This window comes from Cyanistes caeruleus, unplaced genomic scaffold (genome assembly GCF_971803275.1).
Source record: "Cyanistes caeruleus unplaced genomic scaffold, bCyaCae1.hap1.1 HAP1_SCAFFOLD_65, whole genome shotgun sequence".
In the NCBI taxonomy this organism is placed as follows: domain Eukaryota; kingdom Metazoa; phylum Chordata; class Aves; order Passeriformes; family Paridae; genus Cyanistes; species Cyanistes caeruleus.
Genome location: NW_028255884.1, coordinates 3,720,481 through 3,739,426, shown reverse-complemented (window position 1 = coordinate 3,739,426; position 18,946 = coordinate 3,720,481). Strand labels below are relative to the sequence as shown.

Genomic DNA, 18,946 nt, shown 5'->3' with positions numbered 1-18,946 from the left:
TTTTTCCTGTTTGTTTCCTTGATATTTCTTGGTTTTTTCCCAATTTTTTTCCCATTTTTCCAAAGTTTTTTCCCTCACTTTCTTTTCCTGATTTTTTCCTTGATTTGTTTCCTTGATTTTCCCCAGTTTTTTCCCAGTCTTCTTCCTCTTTCTTTTTCTGATTTTTCCCTGTTTTTTCCCAATTCTTTTCCTAAATTTTTTTCTTGATTTTTCCCCGTTTTTTCCTGACTTTTCCCTCTTCTTTTCGCAATTTATTCCTCATCGTTCCCCGATTTTTTCACAATTTGTCCCTGATTTTTCCCTGTATTTCCTAATTTTTTTACTGATTTTTCCTAATTTTTTCCAGGTTTCTTCCCTCTTTTCTTGATTTTACCCAATTTTTTCTCAATATTTTTCCTGATTTTCCCTTATTTTTTTTCATAATATTTGCAATGATTTTTTTTTATTTTCCTGATTTTTTTTTTCCAATTTTTTCCAATTTTTTTTCTCAAACTTTTCCTTGATTTTCCCATTTTTTCCCAGATTTTTCCCTTATCCTTTCCCTAATTTTTCTGGTTTTCCTCAATTCTTTCCTGATTTTTTTTCATTATTTTTTTTCTGATTTTTCCAGATATTTTTATCCTTTTCCATTTCATTTCCCTGATTTTCCCGTGATTTTCCTTTTTTTCCACATTTTTTCTCTGATTTTTTCCCAATTATTTCCCAGATTTTTTTGCAATTTTTTTTCTCAAATATTTTTGGTTTTTCCTTCATTTTTCCAATATTTTTCCTAATTTTTTCCTGATTTTTCCCAGGGTCTTTTCGGCTTTCTTTTCCTGATATTTTCCCTGATTTCTCACAATTTTTCACAATTTTTTTCATGTATTTCCCACTTTTTTCTGATTCTTCTCTTTTCCAATTCGTTTCTAGCTTTTTCCCAATTTCTTCTCAAATTTTCCTAGTTTTTACCTGATTTTTCCTGTGATTTTTCCTATTTCTTTCCAGATTTTATTCCTCTTTCTTTTATGGATCTTCCCCAATTTTTCCAAGTTCGTTCCCAATTTTTTTCCTGATTTCCCCAATATTCTTTCCAATTTTCCCTGGTTTTTCCTGATTTTTCCCCCATTTTTTCTGATTTTTCCCAAATTTTTTTCCACTTTCTTTTCCTGACTTTTTTCCCCAATTTTTTCCCATTTTTTCCTTGAGTTTTCTCTTTTTTTCCCCCCAAATTTTTCCTGGTTTTCCCCAATTTTTTCAAATTTTCCCATTTTTTCCAAATTTTTCCCAATTTTTTCCTGATTTTCCCCTGATGTTTTTGGATTTCACCCTGATACTTTTCTGGTTTTTCCCTGAATTTTCCCTTCCATTTTCCTTGAATTTATCCTGGGTTTTTTTTCGTTTTTTCCCCAATTTTCCAGTTTCTTTCACACTCCCAGTCTGATCCCAGTCACTCCCAGTCTAATCCCAGTCACTCCCAGGATGAGGCCAGTGGCCCCCAGTTGCTCCCTGTCAGTGCCAGTGTGACCCCAGTAGCCTCCAGTGTGATCCCTGGGACTCCCTGTCTCTCCCAGTATATCCCAGTCAGCCCCAGCACGCTCCCAGTCATTCCCAGCTCCTCCCAGTTGCTTTCAGCATGATTCCAGTTGTTCCCAGCCACTCCCAGTCAATCCCAGTACGATTCCAGTCACCCTCAGTGGGATCCCAGTCTCAGCCAGCATGGACCCAGCTGCTCCCAGTATGATCCCAGTATGATGTCAATACACATCATAAAGTTGTGACATCATACAGATGTCAGTACACATCCAATACAGTTCCAGTCATTGCCAGTGTGATCACAGGATGATCCCAGTCCAAACCAGTTCCTGCCAGTGCTGCCACTCCTGGGATCCCCCAGCCCTCTCTGTGTTCCCCCCTCCCACATCTCCCCAGAGGAGCCCCAAGGGCTGGCAGTCCCCAGCCAGGGTCCCCAGCCAGCCCCAGGTTGGATCTGCAGCCCCCAATTTTCCCAGTTTCCCTCTCCTTTTCCCCGGGCCGGGTTCCCCCCGTCCCCAGCGGGTGGGAGCAGCGGAGAGCCCCGCGCTGCCCATCCCGACCTGTCCCGGCTCCATCCCCGCTCCTGCCGTGGGCTGTGAGGGGTTTGGGAACAGGGCACCGAGGGTGTCACTGCTCCTGGGGGAGGAGGAGGAGGGATGGAAGAGGAGGGATGAAGAAGGAGAGTGAGAAGGGATGGAAGTAGGAGAAGAAGCTGGCATTAGGGAGGAGAAGGAGGAGGGATGGAAGGGGAGGAGAGGGAGGAAAATGTTGTAAATACTCCACAAACCCCTTCATTCCCGTCCCCCATGGGGATTTGTCCGCCCTTCACAGAACAGGGGCGGGAAGGGGTCTCAAAATATATCCAACATGGACCTAAGGTATTTTAGACAAAGAAGGGTCAAACTTACGAGACGTGGTCCTGGGTTCATTGTATGTGGATCGCCCGGGGCAAGAGAGAGGCTGAGATTCCTTGGGTGCTGTCTCTTAAACTTGGGGGAGGGGGTGGCCAGGGGATACAGGGGGGTTACAGCCAATGGGATGGGGAAAAGAAAAGGGAGGTTAGGTAGGGACTGACCTTATACAACACCAAGGGTGAGTTCTTCCCCTGGGACAGACCATAATTGTTTAAATGAACTTCAACAGGAAGAGGAGGGACAAAGAAGGATCAGGGAAAGGAGAAGGAACCAAGAGGTCAAGAACTCCCTGAATTTACAGTCCCCCAGCTGTGGGATCATCACCCCCCATGCCACAGGTGCCCCGAGAGGGGGAGCTCAGCCCAGATGTCCTGGGGGGTCCCTGGGTTGGGTTTTTTGGGAGGGGATATTTGCGACTTAATGACTGCAAAGCTGAGTGGAAAATGCCCCTTGGGGGGACACTGGGGGGTCCCAGCATCCCTAAGTGGGGAGATAGAAATGGGGGGAGCTTTTCAGATTCCTGGCACTCCCAGCAGCCTGGGGAAGGCAGGGACTGAGCAGACAGGGGACCCCCAATACAAGCGTGACCCCCAGCAGCTGGGACGGGGGGAGCCTCTGAACACCAAGGGGAAAGACCAGAGATGGGGAATTCCTGGGAGGCATTTTCAGGGCTGAATCTTGGTGTTTCCATTTCCCAGCCCAGCCTGGCCCCCGGCTGCAGGACAACCCCGCTGCCGACGCCGTCCTGCCGGGGACGCACTGGGGGGATCTCCTTCCCCTTCCCTCTGGCACGGAGGCAAATCCCATCCTCTCCTTGTCCTTCCTCCCCCAGACAAGGAGCTGAGGATGGAGACCAGGGAGGACAAATCCCCACGGCAGAACCTCGTGGAAGAGGCTGATTTGAGCAGCTCCACAGCACAGGAATCCAACAGGGAGGAAAATCCCCAGAGATCCCACAGGAGGAGGGGCTCCAAACCCAGCCCAGGGTGCTCTGAGGAGGAAAGACCCACCCTGTGCCGGGAAGGCGGCCGGAGATCCAGCCAGGGCTCTGAGCTGGTGGTCCATGAGCAGCTTCAGAATGGGGAGAAGCGCTACAAGTGCTTGGAGTGTGGGAAGAGCTTCAGCCGGAGCAACCGCCTTATCTGCCACCAGATGATCCACACTGGGGAATGGGCCTACGAGTGTGGGGAATGTGGGAAGGGCTTCAGCTTCAGCTCCCAACTCATCATCCACCAGCGCATCCACACTGGGGAGAGGCCCTACGAGTGTCCCGAGTGTGGGAAGAGGTTTCAGACCAGCTCCCATCTCTTCGTGCACCAGCGGATTCACACGGATGAGAGGCCCTTCCGCTGCCCTGACTGTGGGGAGGGCTTCAAGCACAACTCCCACCTCATCAGGCACCAGCGCATCCACACCGGGGAGAGGCCCTATGAGTGTCCCGAGTGTGGGAAGAGGTTTCAGACCAGCTCCCATCTCCTCCAGCACCAGCGGATTCACACGGATGAGAGGCCCTTCCGCTGCCCCGACTGCAGGAAGGGCTTCAAGCAAAACTCCCACCTCATCACCCACCAGCGCATCCACACTGGGGAGAGGCCCTATGAGTGTCCCCAGTGTGGGAAGAGCTTCACCCAGAGCTCTAAGTTGACCAGACACCAACAGAGGCACCGGTAAGGGAAGCCCTGCGAGTGCCCCAAGTGCAGGAAGAGATTTGTGCACTGCCCCAGCTCCATCCCCCATCAGAGGACCCACGTTGGGCAGAGCTCTGATGACCCACGTTCCCAGTGGTCTGTGTTGGCAACACACTGGGCTGGTGGTCATTCTGGTTTGGTTCTATCTTTTGATTCATCTTCATCTCTTTAAAACAGACAAATTTGGACAAAAATTGGAATAAATGTCTACAAATTCATCAAAGGCATCTATAACCTCACATTTATTAATGCTTCAAGGGAATCTGGGAGATACTTGGGAGTATTCAGGGGTTGTGGGGTTATTTGGTGGAGTTGTCTCCATTTCTTGGCACTCAAGGAGACGAGAGGGCTCGATCTGTCACCTCAAAACCGCTCAGTCCCACTGAAATCTACTCAATCCCACCCAAAATGACTGGATTCCGCAGCCCCTCAGGTTGTGTTGCCTTAAATTTTAGCTTTCATATCTTTCATGTTCTGCACTGCCTAGGTTTGTAGTTTTGAACTTCACATTAGGTGTTACTGAGCTCTCTTCACAGAGTAGGTAGTGTAGGTTTTCCAAGCAAGGCAAACACCCCAATTCAGGAGCCAGCACCGTGGCCTCCCCCCATGGCCACCCTGGCCAATCTACCCACAAGACATCAATGTGATGGATGGCAAAGCAATGGCGTTTATTGCAGGAGAATTTGACCTTTTATAACCTAGGGTCATTGTGTTACTCCCATCTGCTTACGTTACACTTGAGTGCTATTTGCTAATTACAGAAGGTTTTACTATCCTAACAGAGAGGGGTTTTTGCTAACTTTCCGTTACATCCCGAAATCTTCAGATCGCTAGGCCTTAAACTACAACAGGTAGACAAAACAATTCCTTTTCTAGCTTGATACCAAGGACAGTCGTTACAAGTTCCAAGCCCAAAAGCATAAACAAGGGTGGACTGAAGAGAGAAAACAAGAAGGATGGGACTTCATCATCTGAAGCTGTAACTGGACAATGAACCCAAATATGCAGATGGACCTGAACTTCTAAAAATGTGAGACTTTGTGATCAGTTGTTCATTTTTGTGACCATTTTTGGTCCATCCTGGGTGTAGCCCTGGCTACAAGTACATACAGGTTCTTGTACTGCCCAAGGTGTATCCTTTAAGGCCTTTTAATAAACTTTATTCTTAACTCTGTGCAGCCTCTGTTCTAGGTCAGCCTTCTGAAGGCATCAGGTGGAATGGGGTTGGAAGGGGATTGGGTGAAGTGGGATGCAGATCAGGAGGGGTGAGATGGGCAATGGGTGGGGCAGGATGGGTGGGATGGAGTTTGGGAGGTGTGAAATGGGGGAAATAGGACTTGGGAAGGGGGTCTTGATGTCCAGCAGGGATGGGATGGATTGGGGTTGGGATTGGGGAGGTGGGGTGGGGTCTGCAATGAGACAGCCAAAGTTTGGGGATGATGAATGGAGGGGAAACCCGTTAGTGAGTTTTGGATATTTGGATGTTCCCAAAGAGATTTTAATGTATCTCACATTTCTAAGGAGGTTTTGGGGCACTCCCCAGCTCTTTGGGGGTTCCTGAGAGCAGCTCCATGGAGCCCCATTGCCAGGGCTGGTTGCCATGGGCACGAGCTCAGAGCTGTAGCCAGAGTGCGTTGCCTCAGCGCTGGAGAGCAGAGAAATGATGAATGGCCCCAGACATCTCCAGGGTGTGTTTGGGGGCAGAGCAGGTTCTGCCTGTGTGGGGTGGTCACTGCCCCAGCCCAGCCACTGCAGCCTCTGCTCCAGCCCCAAAGTGGCTGCCAAGCCCCTGGCACCCCAAAAACCCCAGCTGGGAGAGGGAGCAGAGCAGGTGAGGCTGTGACACGGGTGTGACACTGACATGTACCACGGCCCTGGAGCTCTCAGCAGCTGAGATGGCGCTGGATCCAAGGCTGACTGTGGATCTCTGTCCCTCTCTTTTCTCCTGACTTCCAGTTTTCAAAATCTGGATAGCTTGAAGTTGGATGGGTTGGACGAGTTGGCTCAGTCAGTGCTTAATGAAGTGATTTCCTCTAATTGCATGCAGATTTATGATTTCCCCGAGTACCTCACTCTCTAAAGTTTGCAGCTGAAAGTTTGTTGCCATCCTCCTGAGAAGTTTGTTGTTTTCTCCCATGCACTGCCCGAGGGGATCGAGGTACCTCAGGTGCCTTTCCAGCAGGGCCCGAGCGAGCTTGGGGCACAGCACAGGAACTGCAATGCTGAGCCAGGCCTGGCTGGGTTGGAGGAAGCAGAAAGGCCAAGCCCTGAGCCCAGGCCTGGCCCAGCAGGGCCTGTCCCTCACGGGTGGCTCGGGGCTCTCTGTGGGGCAGTGGGATGTGAGGGGCAGCAAGGACAAATGCCATAAACCTGCGAGCCCTGCCAGCCTCCTCAGGGAGGGCCGAGGGAGGAGCAAAGACCTTCCTGGGGCTGTGCCCTGGGCCAGGAGGGATTGTGCCAGTGGAGCTGACCCTAAATTTCTTCTCCCAGGCAGCTTTAGGACATGGAACATGGAGAAGCCAGAGCCAACTCTCAGCTTTCCACAGTCCTCCAGTAGAATCCTGTGTGGGGAGCAGCCTGGAAGCAGGGTTTGTGTGTCAGGGGAGGGGAATTCAGAGCCCTTTTCTCCCCCATGGGCTGAGGGTCTGCATTTTCAATGGCCCTGCAGCTGCCAAAGGGGCCTTTTTCACCCAGCTAAGAACAGTTCTGCTGATAGCCTGTCCTAAACCAGTTTTTCCTGCAAATGTGCCTATGAAGCCACATTTTTTGTAGCCCCAGGTCTTGTGTGCATGCAGGTGTCTTAATTGAAAGGTGGAACACCTCTGCTAGGCTCTCTTTTGTAGGATCTCTTTTTCGTGGTGATTTTTTGGGTTTTTTTAAAATTAACTCCCCCTGTGAGCTGTGGGCAGAGCTCTGTAACTGTGTGTGACACTTGTCTGTGGCACTGTGGGGGTGGCCAAGGGCACCTTCCCCGAGCTGTGTGCAGAGGAATCCACAGCAGCCCAGGCCGGGGGTGCTCAGTGGCCGCTCAGTTCCGCTGACTGGACGCGGCTCTGGCCGCTTCCCTTGGAGCGTCTCCAGGGAGGGAACGCTGGGGCTGCTGGCCCGGCTGTGCTGTCACTGCCAGGGGAACGCTGGGGCTGCTGGCCCGGCTGTGCTGTCACTGCCAGGGGAACGCTGGGGCTGCTGGCCCGGCTGTGCTGTCACTGCCAGGGGAACGCTGGGGCTGCTGGCCCGGCTGTGCTGTCACTGCCAGGGGAACGCTGGGGCTGCTGGCCCGGCTGTGCTGGCACTGCCAGGGGAACGCTGGGGCTGCTGGCCCGGCTGTGCTGTCACTGCCAGGGGAACGCTGGGGCTGCCCCGCTCCTGCCCCACCCCATCAGCTCTGCCAGCGCCTCCAGGGGACACAAAGGCTGAGCCCAAGGGTGAGAGTTGCACAAGGGGCTGAGCTGGCATCTGGGACCCATTGGGATCATGGAGTGCAGCCCCCGGCCCTGCACAGACACCCCAACAATCGCAGCCTGTGCATCCCTGGCAGCGCTGGCCAAAGGCTCCTGGAGCTGCGGCAGCCTCGGGGCCGTGCCCATTCCCTGGGGAGCCTGGGCACTGCCCCAGCCCCCTGGGGGGGAAGAAGCTTTTGCTCATCTCCAGCCCAGCCCTGCCCTGGCCCAGCTCCAGCCGTTCCCTCGGTTCCTGTCCCTGCTCACCTGGGCAGAGATCAGAGCTTGCCCACAGAAGCTGTGGCTGCCCCTGGATCCCTGGAAGTGTCCAAGGCCAGGTTGGAAGGGGATTGGAGCAGCCTGGGATAGTGGAAGGTCTCTGCCATGGCAGGGGGTGGAATGAGATGAACTTTAAGGTCTCTTCCAAGCCAAGGCATTCTGTGATTCTGTGATTTTGGGGGAGATGCTGAAGCTCTGGCTCAGCTTTATCTCAGCAAATGTCTGGAGCCAGCAGCAGCCATGGGTGGGATCATCTCCTCCTCCCTCTCGCTGTGGCTGTAACTCACCCAAGGGCAGTGTCATAAATCAAATTGAAATTTGGACAGCTAGGGCTATTGTGTTAACAGCAGTTTAATAACAAGAAAAAAAATGATACAATTTAGTGAATTGAATACAACAAAACAATTTAATAAAAGAATACAATTTAGTGGATTGAATAGCAATTTGATATAGGAATATAATTTAGTAAAAGAGTACAATTTTTATATATATATATATATTCATATATATACACATATATATATATATGAAAAAATTCATATACATATATACATATATATGAATATAGCTTGCCAGTAATTATGATCAAAGCATAAGCAAGACTGACTGGCATACAGGGAGGGCTTCTCACCCTGCCTCAGGTACAAAACAAAGCAATTCAAACTAAACTTATATGCTTATACATATTCATTCATGTTTCCAGTAAGTCTCCTCCAATTTGTGATTCTTTAGTTGTGTATCACTGTTCTTCATGGTGCATGCTTCACTTGTTGCTAGGGGGTCTTCAGTCTTCTTTTGGTGGTCTTTGGATGAAGGCTTTCACTCATCCTTGTTGTCCTCTGGATAACCTCACAGGCTGTGTGTGCGTACTAAGTGTTGTGTTATGTAAGTGAGCATCGTGCTCCACTAATTAGTCTTACACTTCATAATGTTCAGGCCCTACGTCGTTCCAACCTTATCCATCTCATGGTCAGTTTTCTCTTGGGACATTTCTTATCTCAAAACTACATCCCCTATCTTAATTTTAACATGTAACATCTGTAGAGGGGTACATCTGCTTTGTAACACCAATTCCCTTGATTGCTTCTAATAATAACTAATTTCAAATAATAACTTTCCAAAAAGTTACAATTTAGTTAACATGAATCACTTCCATTTATCACAGGGGGATTCACAGAGCTCATCCTGATGGATGAGGAAAAGGGAGTGGGAACTCAGCAGTGAGGAGACCTGAGGGCTGGAGAGCAGCTCTGAATGATACTAAAATCCCACCGGACCTCTGAAACATTGCTGTTCTTCAGCCAGGGACAGGATGAGTCCCTGAGACTGGGGCTTGGCCTTCCTCGTGGTGAGGGGCATCAAGGAAGGCTGCAGTGTGATGGAGACTGTGATGGGCTGGGAACTCACTGGGGGAAAGGAGGGAGCAGTTGTGAAGTAAAAGGCAGGTGTGGGGACAGAACTGTTCAGAGAAGGGCTGAGCTACAGCTTGAGCAAAATGAAAAATGTAATTCGGGGTCACCCCAGATGGATTTCATTTCAGAAGTTATGGAACAAGTTTAATTTTTGGGGGGTGTCATGTTTTCCCTTGGAGGTGGACACACTGCAGACTTGAGCTGCATTGCCAAAATGCTCAGGTCTCTGCTGCAGGTCACAGCGTTTCTTCTTTGGCTGATCCCGGCCCGGTGCTGAGCCCAGCAGAGCCCTGGCAGAGCCCAGAGCAGCCTCAGCATCCGCAGAGCCCGGCTGCAAGGAGAGAAAGCAGAAACCGCCCGTCAGCTGAAGGCTCCTGTCCCCTTGTCCCAGCCAGCCGCGGTGCTCAGGCCATGCTGGCCGTGCTCAGAGCTGGGCCCAAAGCTGCCCATCACTGCTGCCTTGGGGAGCAGAGCAGGAGGGCAGGACATGTGCCCAGCCTGCAGCCAGCCACGGCAGATCCAGCCCCTCAGCAGCTGCCCAGAGCGGGATGCTCCTGTGCCCGCTGCCATCTCCCAAAAGCTCTTGTCCCAGCCATGCCAAGGAGATGAGGACCCACCTCACACCATCCGCTGCCACAAGAAAAGCTGGTCCCAAACCATGTCCTCAGTCTTCTCCAAGGGCACGGCCCATCCATGCCACAGCTGGTCCCAAGCACTTCCTGATCCAGACTGGACCCCACCTGGAACACTTCCTTTAGAAAAACAAACAACAAATTAATGAAAATAGGTTACAGACAAAAAGGGGAAACAAGAAAAATGGGAAAAAATCTTATGTCTGTCAGGAGCTTGAGGAAGGCCCAACCCCTACATTCTAGGGAAAAACCCACCCATGGGTGAGGGAAGCCCATGCTTTCTCCCTTTCCCCCTGCACTGTCCCCCAAAATCACGGTGATCCCAAAGCAAAGCAGGGGAGTGGAGCAGCCCAAGCCCTTCCTTGCCTGCACAGCAAAGCAGCCGTGCTCAGGTTCTAGAGTCCCTGTGCTCCAAATTGTGGGATTTTTCTTAGATTTTGTGGTATTTTGTGAGGATTTGGTGGGATGTTTCTGGAATTTTTGGGATTTATTTGTACTGTTGTAGAATTTTCTGGAATTTTGTGGGATTTTTCTTGAATTTTATAGGATATTGAGGAGATTTTGTGGGAGTTTTGTGGGATTTTGAGGGATTTTTAGCAGACATGAAGGATTTTGAGGTAATTTCTTAGGTTTTGTGGAAATTTGTGGGGATTTTGTGGGATGTGACTGGAATTTGGTGGAGTTTTGAGAAAATTTGTAGGATATTGTGTGGGATTTTTCTGCACTTAGGTGGGATTTTTCCTGAATTTCTTAGGATATTGAGAAGATTTTCTGGGAGTTTAGTGGAATTTTGTGGGATTTTGAGGAGACATGAAGAATTTTGAGGTATTTTCTTAGATTATTGTGGAAATTTGATGTGATTTGGTGGGACGTTTCCTGAATTTGGTGGAGTTTTGGGAATATTTCAGGATTGTGTGGGATTTTTCTCCAATTTGCTGGGATTTTTTAATGAATTTCATTAGATATTGAGAAGATTTTCTGGGAGTTTTGTGGATGTTTGTGGGATTTTGAGGAGACATGAACAATTTTGAGGTATTTTCTTAGATTATTGTGGAAATGTGTGGGGATTTGGTGGGATGTTTCTGGAATTTGGTGAGGTTTTGAAAAAATCTAGGTGATTGTGTGGGATTTCTCTGCAGTTTGGTGGGATTTTTCTTGAGTTCGTAGAATATTGGAAAGATACTGTGGGAGTTTTGTGGTATTTTGAGGGATTTTGAGGAGACATGAAGAATTTTGAGGTATTTTCTTAAAGTTTGTGGAAATGTGTGGGGATTTGGTGGGATGTGACTGGAATTTGATGGGGTTTTGAGAAGAGTTTTTGCAATTTTGTGGGATATTTTTCTGGAATGTTGTGGGATTTTGAGGAGACTTGAAGAATTTGGTGGGATTTTTCTTAGATTTTGTGGAAATGTTTGGGGATTTGGTGGGATGTTTCTGGAATTTGGTGAGGTTTTGAGGAGATTTATGAATTTGTGTGGGATTTGTCTGTAGTTTGGTTCGATTTTTCTTGAATTTGGTAGAATATTGAAAAGATTTTGTGGGAGTTTTGTAGAATTTTGAGGGATTTTGAGGAGACATAAAGGATTTTGTGGTATTTTCTTAGATTTTGTGGAAATCTTTGGGGATTCTGTGTGATATTTCTGGAATTTGGTGGGGTTTTCAGAACATTTAGGGATTTCTTTGAGATTTTTCTGCAATTTTGTCAGTTTTTTCTTGAATTTTGTAGGATATTGGGGTGATTTGGTGGGATTATTTGTAGAATCTTGAGGGATTTTGTAGAGACTTGAAGAATTGTGAGGGAATTTTCTGAAATTTTGTGGAAATTTGTGGGTATTTGGTGGGATATTTCGGGAGTTTTCTGGGATTTTTTTGCACTGTTGTGGAATTTTCTGGTATTTTGTGGGATTTTTAGACTTGAAGAATTGTGAGAGATTTTTCTTATATTTTGTGGAAATTTGTGGGGATTTTGTGCGATGTTTCTGGAGATTTGGTGGGGTTTTGAGAACATTTAGGGAATTGTGTGGGATTTTTCTGCCATTTTGTGGGATTTTTCTTGAATTTCGTAGGATATTGGGGTGATTTTGTGGGATTTTCATAGAATCTTGAGGGATTTTGAAGAGACTTGAAGAATTGTGAGGGATTTTTCTTAGATTTTTGTGGAATTTTGTGGAGATTTGGTCGGATGTTTCTGGAATTTTGTGGGATTGCTTTGTACTGTTGTAGAATTTTCTGGTATTTTGTGGGATTTTGAGGAGACATGAAGGATTTTGAGGTATATTCTTAGATTTTGTGGAAATGTGTGGGGATATTGTGGGATGTTTCTGGAATTTGGTGGGGTTTTGAGAACATTTAATGAATTTTGTGGGATTTTTCTTGAATTTTGCAGGATATTGTGGAGATTTTGTAGGAGTTTTGTGGAAATTTAAGGGATTTTCTGGAGACATGAAGGGTTTTGAGGTGTTTTCTTAGATTTTGTGGAAATTAGTGGGGATATTGTGGGATGTTACTGGAATTTGGTAGGGTTTTGAGAATCTTTCTGCAATTGTGTTGGAGTTTTTTCTGGAAACTTGGTGTGATTTTGAGGAGACGTGAAGAATTGTGGAGGATTTTTGTTAGATTTTGTGGAATTTTGTGGAGATTTGGTCGGATGTTTCTGGAATTTTGTGGGATTTTTTTGTACTGTTGTGGAATTTTCTGGGATTTTGTGGGATTTTGAGGAGACATGAAGGATTTTGAGGTACATTCTTAGATTTTGTGGAAATGTGTGGGGATATTGTGGGATGTTTCTTGAATTTGGTGGGGTTTTGAGCAATTTAATGATTTTTGTGGGATTTTTCTTCAATTTTGGGGATTTTTCTTAGATTTTATAGGATATTGGGGTGATTTTGTGGGAGTTTTGTGGAATTTTGAGGGATTTTGAGGAGTCATGAAGGATTTTGTGGTATTTTCTTAGATTTTGTGGAAATGTGTGGGGATATTGTGGGATGTTTCTGGAATTTGGTGGGGTTTTGAGAACATTTAGGGAATTGTATGGGATTTTTCTGCCATTTTGTGGGATTCTTCTTGAATTTTGTAGGATATTGGGGTGATTTGTGGGATTTTTGTAGAATCTTGGGGTATTTTGTAGCGACTTGAAGAATTGTGAGGGATTTTTCTGAAATTTTGTGGAAATTTGTGGGCATTTCGGGAGTTTTCTGGGATTTTTTTGCACTGTTGTGGAATTTTCTGGTATTTTGTGGGATTTTTAGACTTGAAGAATTGTGAGAGATTTTTCTTAGATTTTGTGGAAATTTGTGGGGATTTTGTGCGATGTTTCTGGAGCTTTACTGGGGTTTTGAGAACATTTAGGGAACTGTGTGGGATTTTTCTGCTATTTTGTGGGATTTTTCTTGAATTTTGTAGGATATTGAGGAGATTTTGTGGGAGTTTTGTGGAATCTTGAAAGATTTTGAGGTGACATGAAGAATTGTGAAGGATTTTTCTGAAATTTTGTGGAAATTAGTGGGATTTTGTGGGATATTTCTGGAATTTGGCAGGGTTTTGGCAAGATGAAGGGATTTTTTTTAGATTTTTTCTGGAATTAGGTATGATTTTGAGGGCACTTGAAGAATTGTGAGGGATTTTTCTTAGATTTTGTGGAGATTTGGTAGGATGTTTCTGGAATTTGGTGGGATTTTTTTGTACTGTTGTGGAATTTTCTGTTATTTTGTGGGATTTTCAGGAGACATGAAGGATTTTGAGGTATTTTCTTAGATTTTGTGGAAATTAGTGGGGATATTGTGGGATGTTTCTGGAATTTGGTAGGGTTTTGAGAACATTTAATGAATTTTGGTGGGATTTTTTTCCAGAGTTTTATGATATTTTGTGGAGACTTGAAAAATTTTGACAGATTTTTCTTGATTTTGTGGAATTTTTAGAGATCTGGTGGGATGTTTCTGGAATATGGTAGGGTTTTGAGAAGATTTAGGGAATTTTGTGGAATGTTTATGGAATTTTGTGGGATTTTTGTGGAATTTTGTGGGATTTTGAGGAAACGTGTAGGAGTCTAGAAATGCAGGGACATTTCTCTGTCTATTCAATTATTTGAAGAATATATGAATCATATATAATATTGACAGAAAGGCTTCCAAATATCCCTGAGCAAGCCAGGGTTTGTAAGAAATATAATAGAAAGTAGAAAAATGTTTCTTTTAACACTGAGGTGAAAATATAGATTTTTAGAGGGTTTCACACGTGGAGTAAAGATGAAGGAAAAAAGGTGTAGTTTTTAATTTTTCTTCTTCCTTCTTCTCCATGCTTCTGCAGTTTTTAGAAGCACAAAGAATGATTGGTTTAGAGTTAGTCGCACTTTTAATTACGTGAGTAGATCTAGAAAACCTATTTGTTGAGATATAATAACAATACACGTGTCTGTAGTTAATAGGGTAAAAATTGGTATAAAGGTGAAAAGACCGCGTGGTTCGGGGCCATTTTGTATCATTAGAACGAGATGAGCCAGGCTGTGGTGATTTAAGCTTGTGCAGCTCGTCTGGACAGACCTGCCAGGTTTTTGTAAGGATCCTTCAATGAACACCAGAAACCAGAATCTAATGAGCCCGGGAGTTTTCTTCGAATGTTAAGGACTGAGATAAGTGGAACTCCCCATGAGGGAGGATCCCAGAGGAATTCAGCCCAAAGGAGGCTGAGAGACTAGAGAAAAGTTATATCCACAGGGAATTCAGCCCAAAGGAAGCTGAGAGACTAGAGAAAAGTTATATCCACAGGGAATTCAGCCCAAAAGAAGCAAAAAGAGAAAAGTTACACCAATCCCCATCCCACCCATCCTGCCCCACCCAATGCCCATCTCACCCCTCCTGATTTGCATCCCACTTCACCCCATCCCCTTCCAACCCCATTCCACCTGATGCCTTTAGAAGGCTGACCTAGAACAGAGGCTGGACAGAGTTAAGAATAAAGTTTATTAAAAGGCCTTAAAGGATACACCTTGGGCAGTACAAGAGCCTGGCCAGAGCTACACCCAGGATGGACCAAAAATGGTCACAAAAATGGACAACTCATCACGAGGTCTCACATTTTTAGAAGTTTAGGTCCATCTGGATATTGGGGCTCATTGTGCAGTGACAGCTTCAGATGATGAAGTCCCATCCTTCTTGTTTTCTCTCTTCAGTCCACCCTTGTTCATGCTTTTGGGCCTGGAACTTGTAACAATTGTCCTTGGTATCAAGCTAGAAAAGGAATTGTTTTGTCTACCTACTCTGTGAAGAGAGCTCACTAACACTTAACAGGAAGCTCAAAACTACAAACCTAGGCAGTGCAGAATATGAGAAATAGGAAAGCTAAAACTTAAGGCATCACATGCTGAGGGGCTGTGGAATGCAGCAATTTTGGTGTGGGATTGAGTAGATTTCAATGGCACTGAGTGGTTTCAAGGTGATAGATCGAACTCTCTCATCTCCTTGAGTGCCAAGAAATGGAGACAACTACACCAAATGCCTCCAAAACCCTCCCATGTACATCCCTTGTCGCCCTGAAAACTCAGCTTTGGAGCTTGTTGACATAGTTTCTAAAGAATTTTCCCAGGATAGAAACTATAAACATAGATACTTGTGCATTCCTTCTGTTAGACGTCTCTTGATGGACATGTCTTACGGCCAGTGTGGTTAGAAAGGGGCTATCCTGACTACCCAATCCCTGGCCATGGTCAGAAAGCTATAAATTGTGAGAGAAGAAATAAAGTTCACTTCTTCTTCATCATCTCTTGAGCAGTGTCCGTGTGACTTATTTCGTGTCCGACAGCGACGCTCCCTGAATCCCAGATTCCCCTGAAGCACCAGTAAATGTGAGGTTTTAGATGCCTTTGATGAATTTATAGACTTTTATTCCAATTTTATCTGTTTTAAAGGGATGAAGATGAATCAAAAGATAGAACCAAAATAAAATGACCACCAGCCCAGTGTCTTCCCAACACAGATCACTGGGAACGTGGGTCATCAGGGCTCTGCCCAATGCGGATCCTCTGGTGGGGGATGGAGCTGGAGCAGTGCACAAAGCTCTTCCTGCACTTGGGGCACTCGCAGGGCTTCCCTTACCGGTGTCTCTGTTGGTGCTGGGTCAAGTGAGAGCTCCGGCTGAAGCTCTTCCCACACTGGGGACACTCGTAGGGCCTCTCCCCAGTGTGGATGCGCCGGTGGGTGATGAGGTTGGAGTTTCGCTTGAAGCCCTTCCAGCAGTCGGGGCAGTGGAAGGGCCTCTCATCCGTGTGAATCCGCTGGTGCACGAGGAGATCTGAGCTGGTCTGAAACCTCTTCCCACACTCGGGACACTCGTAGGGCCTCTCCCCAGTGTGGATGCGCTGGTGGATGGTCAGCTGGGACATCTGGCTGAAGGTCATCCCACACTTCCCACACTCATAGGGCTGTTCCCCAGTGTGGATCCTCTGGTGGCAGATCAGGCTGGAGCTCTGGCTGAAGCCCTTCCCACATTCCCCACACTCATAGGGCCTCTCCCCAGTGTGGATGCGCCGGTGCCTGATGAGGTGGGAGTTTTGCTTGAAGCCCTCCCCACAGTCAGGGCAGCGGAAGGGCCTCTCATCCGTGTGAATCCGCTGGTGCCTGAGGAGATGGGGGCTGGTCTGAAACCTCTTCCCACACTCAGGACACTCGTAGGGCCTCTCCCCAGTGTGGATGCGCTGGTGGATGGTCAGCTGGGACATCTGGCTGAAGGTCATCCCACACTTCCCACACTCATAGGGCTGTTCCCCAGTGTGGATCCTCTGGTGGCAGATCAGGCTGGAGCTCTGGCTGAAGCCCTTCCCACATTCCCCACACTCATAGGGCCTCTCCCCAGTGTGGATGCGCCGGTGCCTGATGAGGTGGGAGTTTTGCTTGAAGCCCTCCCCACAGTCAGGGCAGCGGAAGGGCCTCTCATCCGTGTGAATCCGCTGGTGCCTGAGGAGATGGGGGCTGGTCTGAAACCTCTTCCCACACTCAGGACACTCGTAGGGCCTCTCCCCACTGTGGATGCGCTGGTGAATGATGAGTTGGGAACTGCAGTAGAAGCCCTTCCCACATTCCCTACACTCGTAGGCCCATTCCCCAGTGTGGATCATCTGGTGGCAGATCAGGCTGTTGCTCCGGCTGAAGCTCTTCCCACACTCCAAGCACTTGCAGGGCTTCTCCCCATCCTGAAGCTGCTCATGGACCACCAGCTCAGAGCCCTGGCTGGATCTCCGGCCGCCTTCCCGGCACAGGGTGGGTCTTTCCACCTCAGAGCACCCTGGGATGGGTTTGGAGCCCCTCCTCCTGCGGGATCTCTGGGGATTTTCCTCCCTGTTGGATTCCTGTGCCGTGGAGCTGCTCAAAACAGCCTCTTCCACGAGGTTCTGCCGTGGGGATTTGTCGTCCCTGGTCTCCATCCTCAGCTCCTTGTCTGGGGGAGGAAGGACAAGCAGAGGATGGGATTTGCCTCCGTGCCAGAGGGAAGGGGAAGGAGATCCCCCCAGTGCGTCCCCGGCAGGACGGCGTCGGCAGCGGGGTTGTCCTGCAGCCGGGGGCCAGGCTGGGCTGGGACATGGAGCAGGAGAGAGGGGGAAAGGGGCACTGACTTCCTCCTCACCTGCCTGGGTGTCCTGGGGCATCTTCCTCTTCCTCACAGCCTCCTCCTCCATCTGGACAAGGTTTGGGAATGGGAAATCCTGGTTTGAGGAAAAATACAGTTCATGAGAACATTGGAATAGGGGGTTCCTCCTGCCCATGTCCATCTTTAGAAATCACAAGCTACCCATAAAAACCTCCAAAACATCAAGATTCAGCCCTGAAAATGTCTCCCAGGAGTTCCCCATCTCTGGTCTTTCTCCTTTGGTGTTCAGAGGTTCTCCCCGTCACAGCTGCTGGGGGTCACGCTTGTATTGGGGGTCCCCTGTCTGCTCGGTCCCTACCATCCCCAGGCTGCTGGAAGTGCCAGGAATCTGAAAAGTTCCTCCTGTTCCCATCTCTTCACTTAGTGATGCTGAGACCCCCTGAGGTCCCCCCAAGGGGCATTTTCCACTCAGCTTTGGAGTTGTTCTTTCTCCAATCATCCCCCCCAAAAAACCCAACCCAGGGATCCCCCGGGATATCTGGGCTGAGCTCCCCCTTCCTTGGTCACCTGTGGAATATGGGGGTGGATGATCCCACAGGCGAGGGGCTGTGAATTCAGGGAGTGCTCGACCTTGAGGTTCCTTCTTCTTTCCATGATATTCCTTTGTCCCTTTTCTTCCTCCCGCTCCTCCTCTTCCATCCTTCCTCCTGCTCCTCCTCCATAACCCCACCTCCTTCACCTACTTCCATCCCTTCTCACTCTCCTTCTTCCTCCCTCCTCTTCCATCCCTCCTCCTCCTCCCCCAGGAGCAGCGACACCCTCGGTGCCCTGTTCCCAAACCCCTCACAGCCCACGGCAGGAGCGGGGATGGAGCCGGGACAGGTCGGGATGGGCAGCGCGGGGCTCTCCGCTGCTCCCACCCACTGGGGATGGGGGGAACCCGGCCCGGGGAAAAGGAGAGGGAAACTGGGAAAATTGGGGGCTGCAGATCCAACCTGGGGCTGGCTGGGGACCCTGGCTGGGGACTGCCAGCCCTTGGGGCTCCTCTGGGGAGATGTGGGACCGGGGAACACAGAGAGGGCTGGGGGATCCCAGGAGTGGCAGCACTGGCAGGGACTGGTTTGTACTGGGATCATCCTGGCAGTGGCTGAGATTGCACTGGCTGTGTACTGACATCATACTGGGATCAGACTGGGATCAGACTGGGATCAGACTGGCAGTCAGTAGGAGCCTGCAGGGGGCAATTGAGACCAGGTTGTGAGGAACTGGGAATATGCCCTGCGCTCCCCAGAACCCCAGGATCGCCCCCCATATGCCCCATGTGTCCCCCAGACCCTTCAGGATCCCCGAGTGCCCCCTCAGCACCCGTTCGGGACCCCCCAAAGCGTCCCTGGATCCCCGAATGCTCCCGACCCCACAGATTCTCCTTCCAGCCACTGCTGGGAATTCATCTCCCATCATCCCACAACACAGTTCCGCGCCCAAACCTCC

At 48.3% G+C, this 18,946-nt stretch overlaps 1 protein-coding gene across 1 annotated transcript in view; it reads right to left on the bottom strand.

Annotated features, from left to right (window-relative positions):
- LOC111944753 (uncharacterized) overlaps window positions 1-18,946 on the bottom strand; it is a 245,903-nt gene that overhangs the window by 159,635 nt on the left and 67,322 nt on the right. The window contains 1 exon segment of the mRNA XM_086872437.1: window positions 15,922-17,060. Within this exon segment, the coding sequence (XP_086728563.1) occupies window positions 15,922-17,060 (1,139 nt within the window).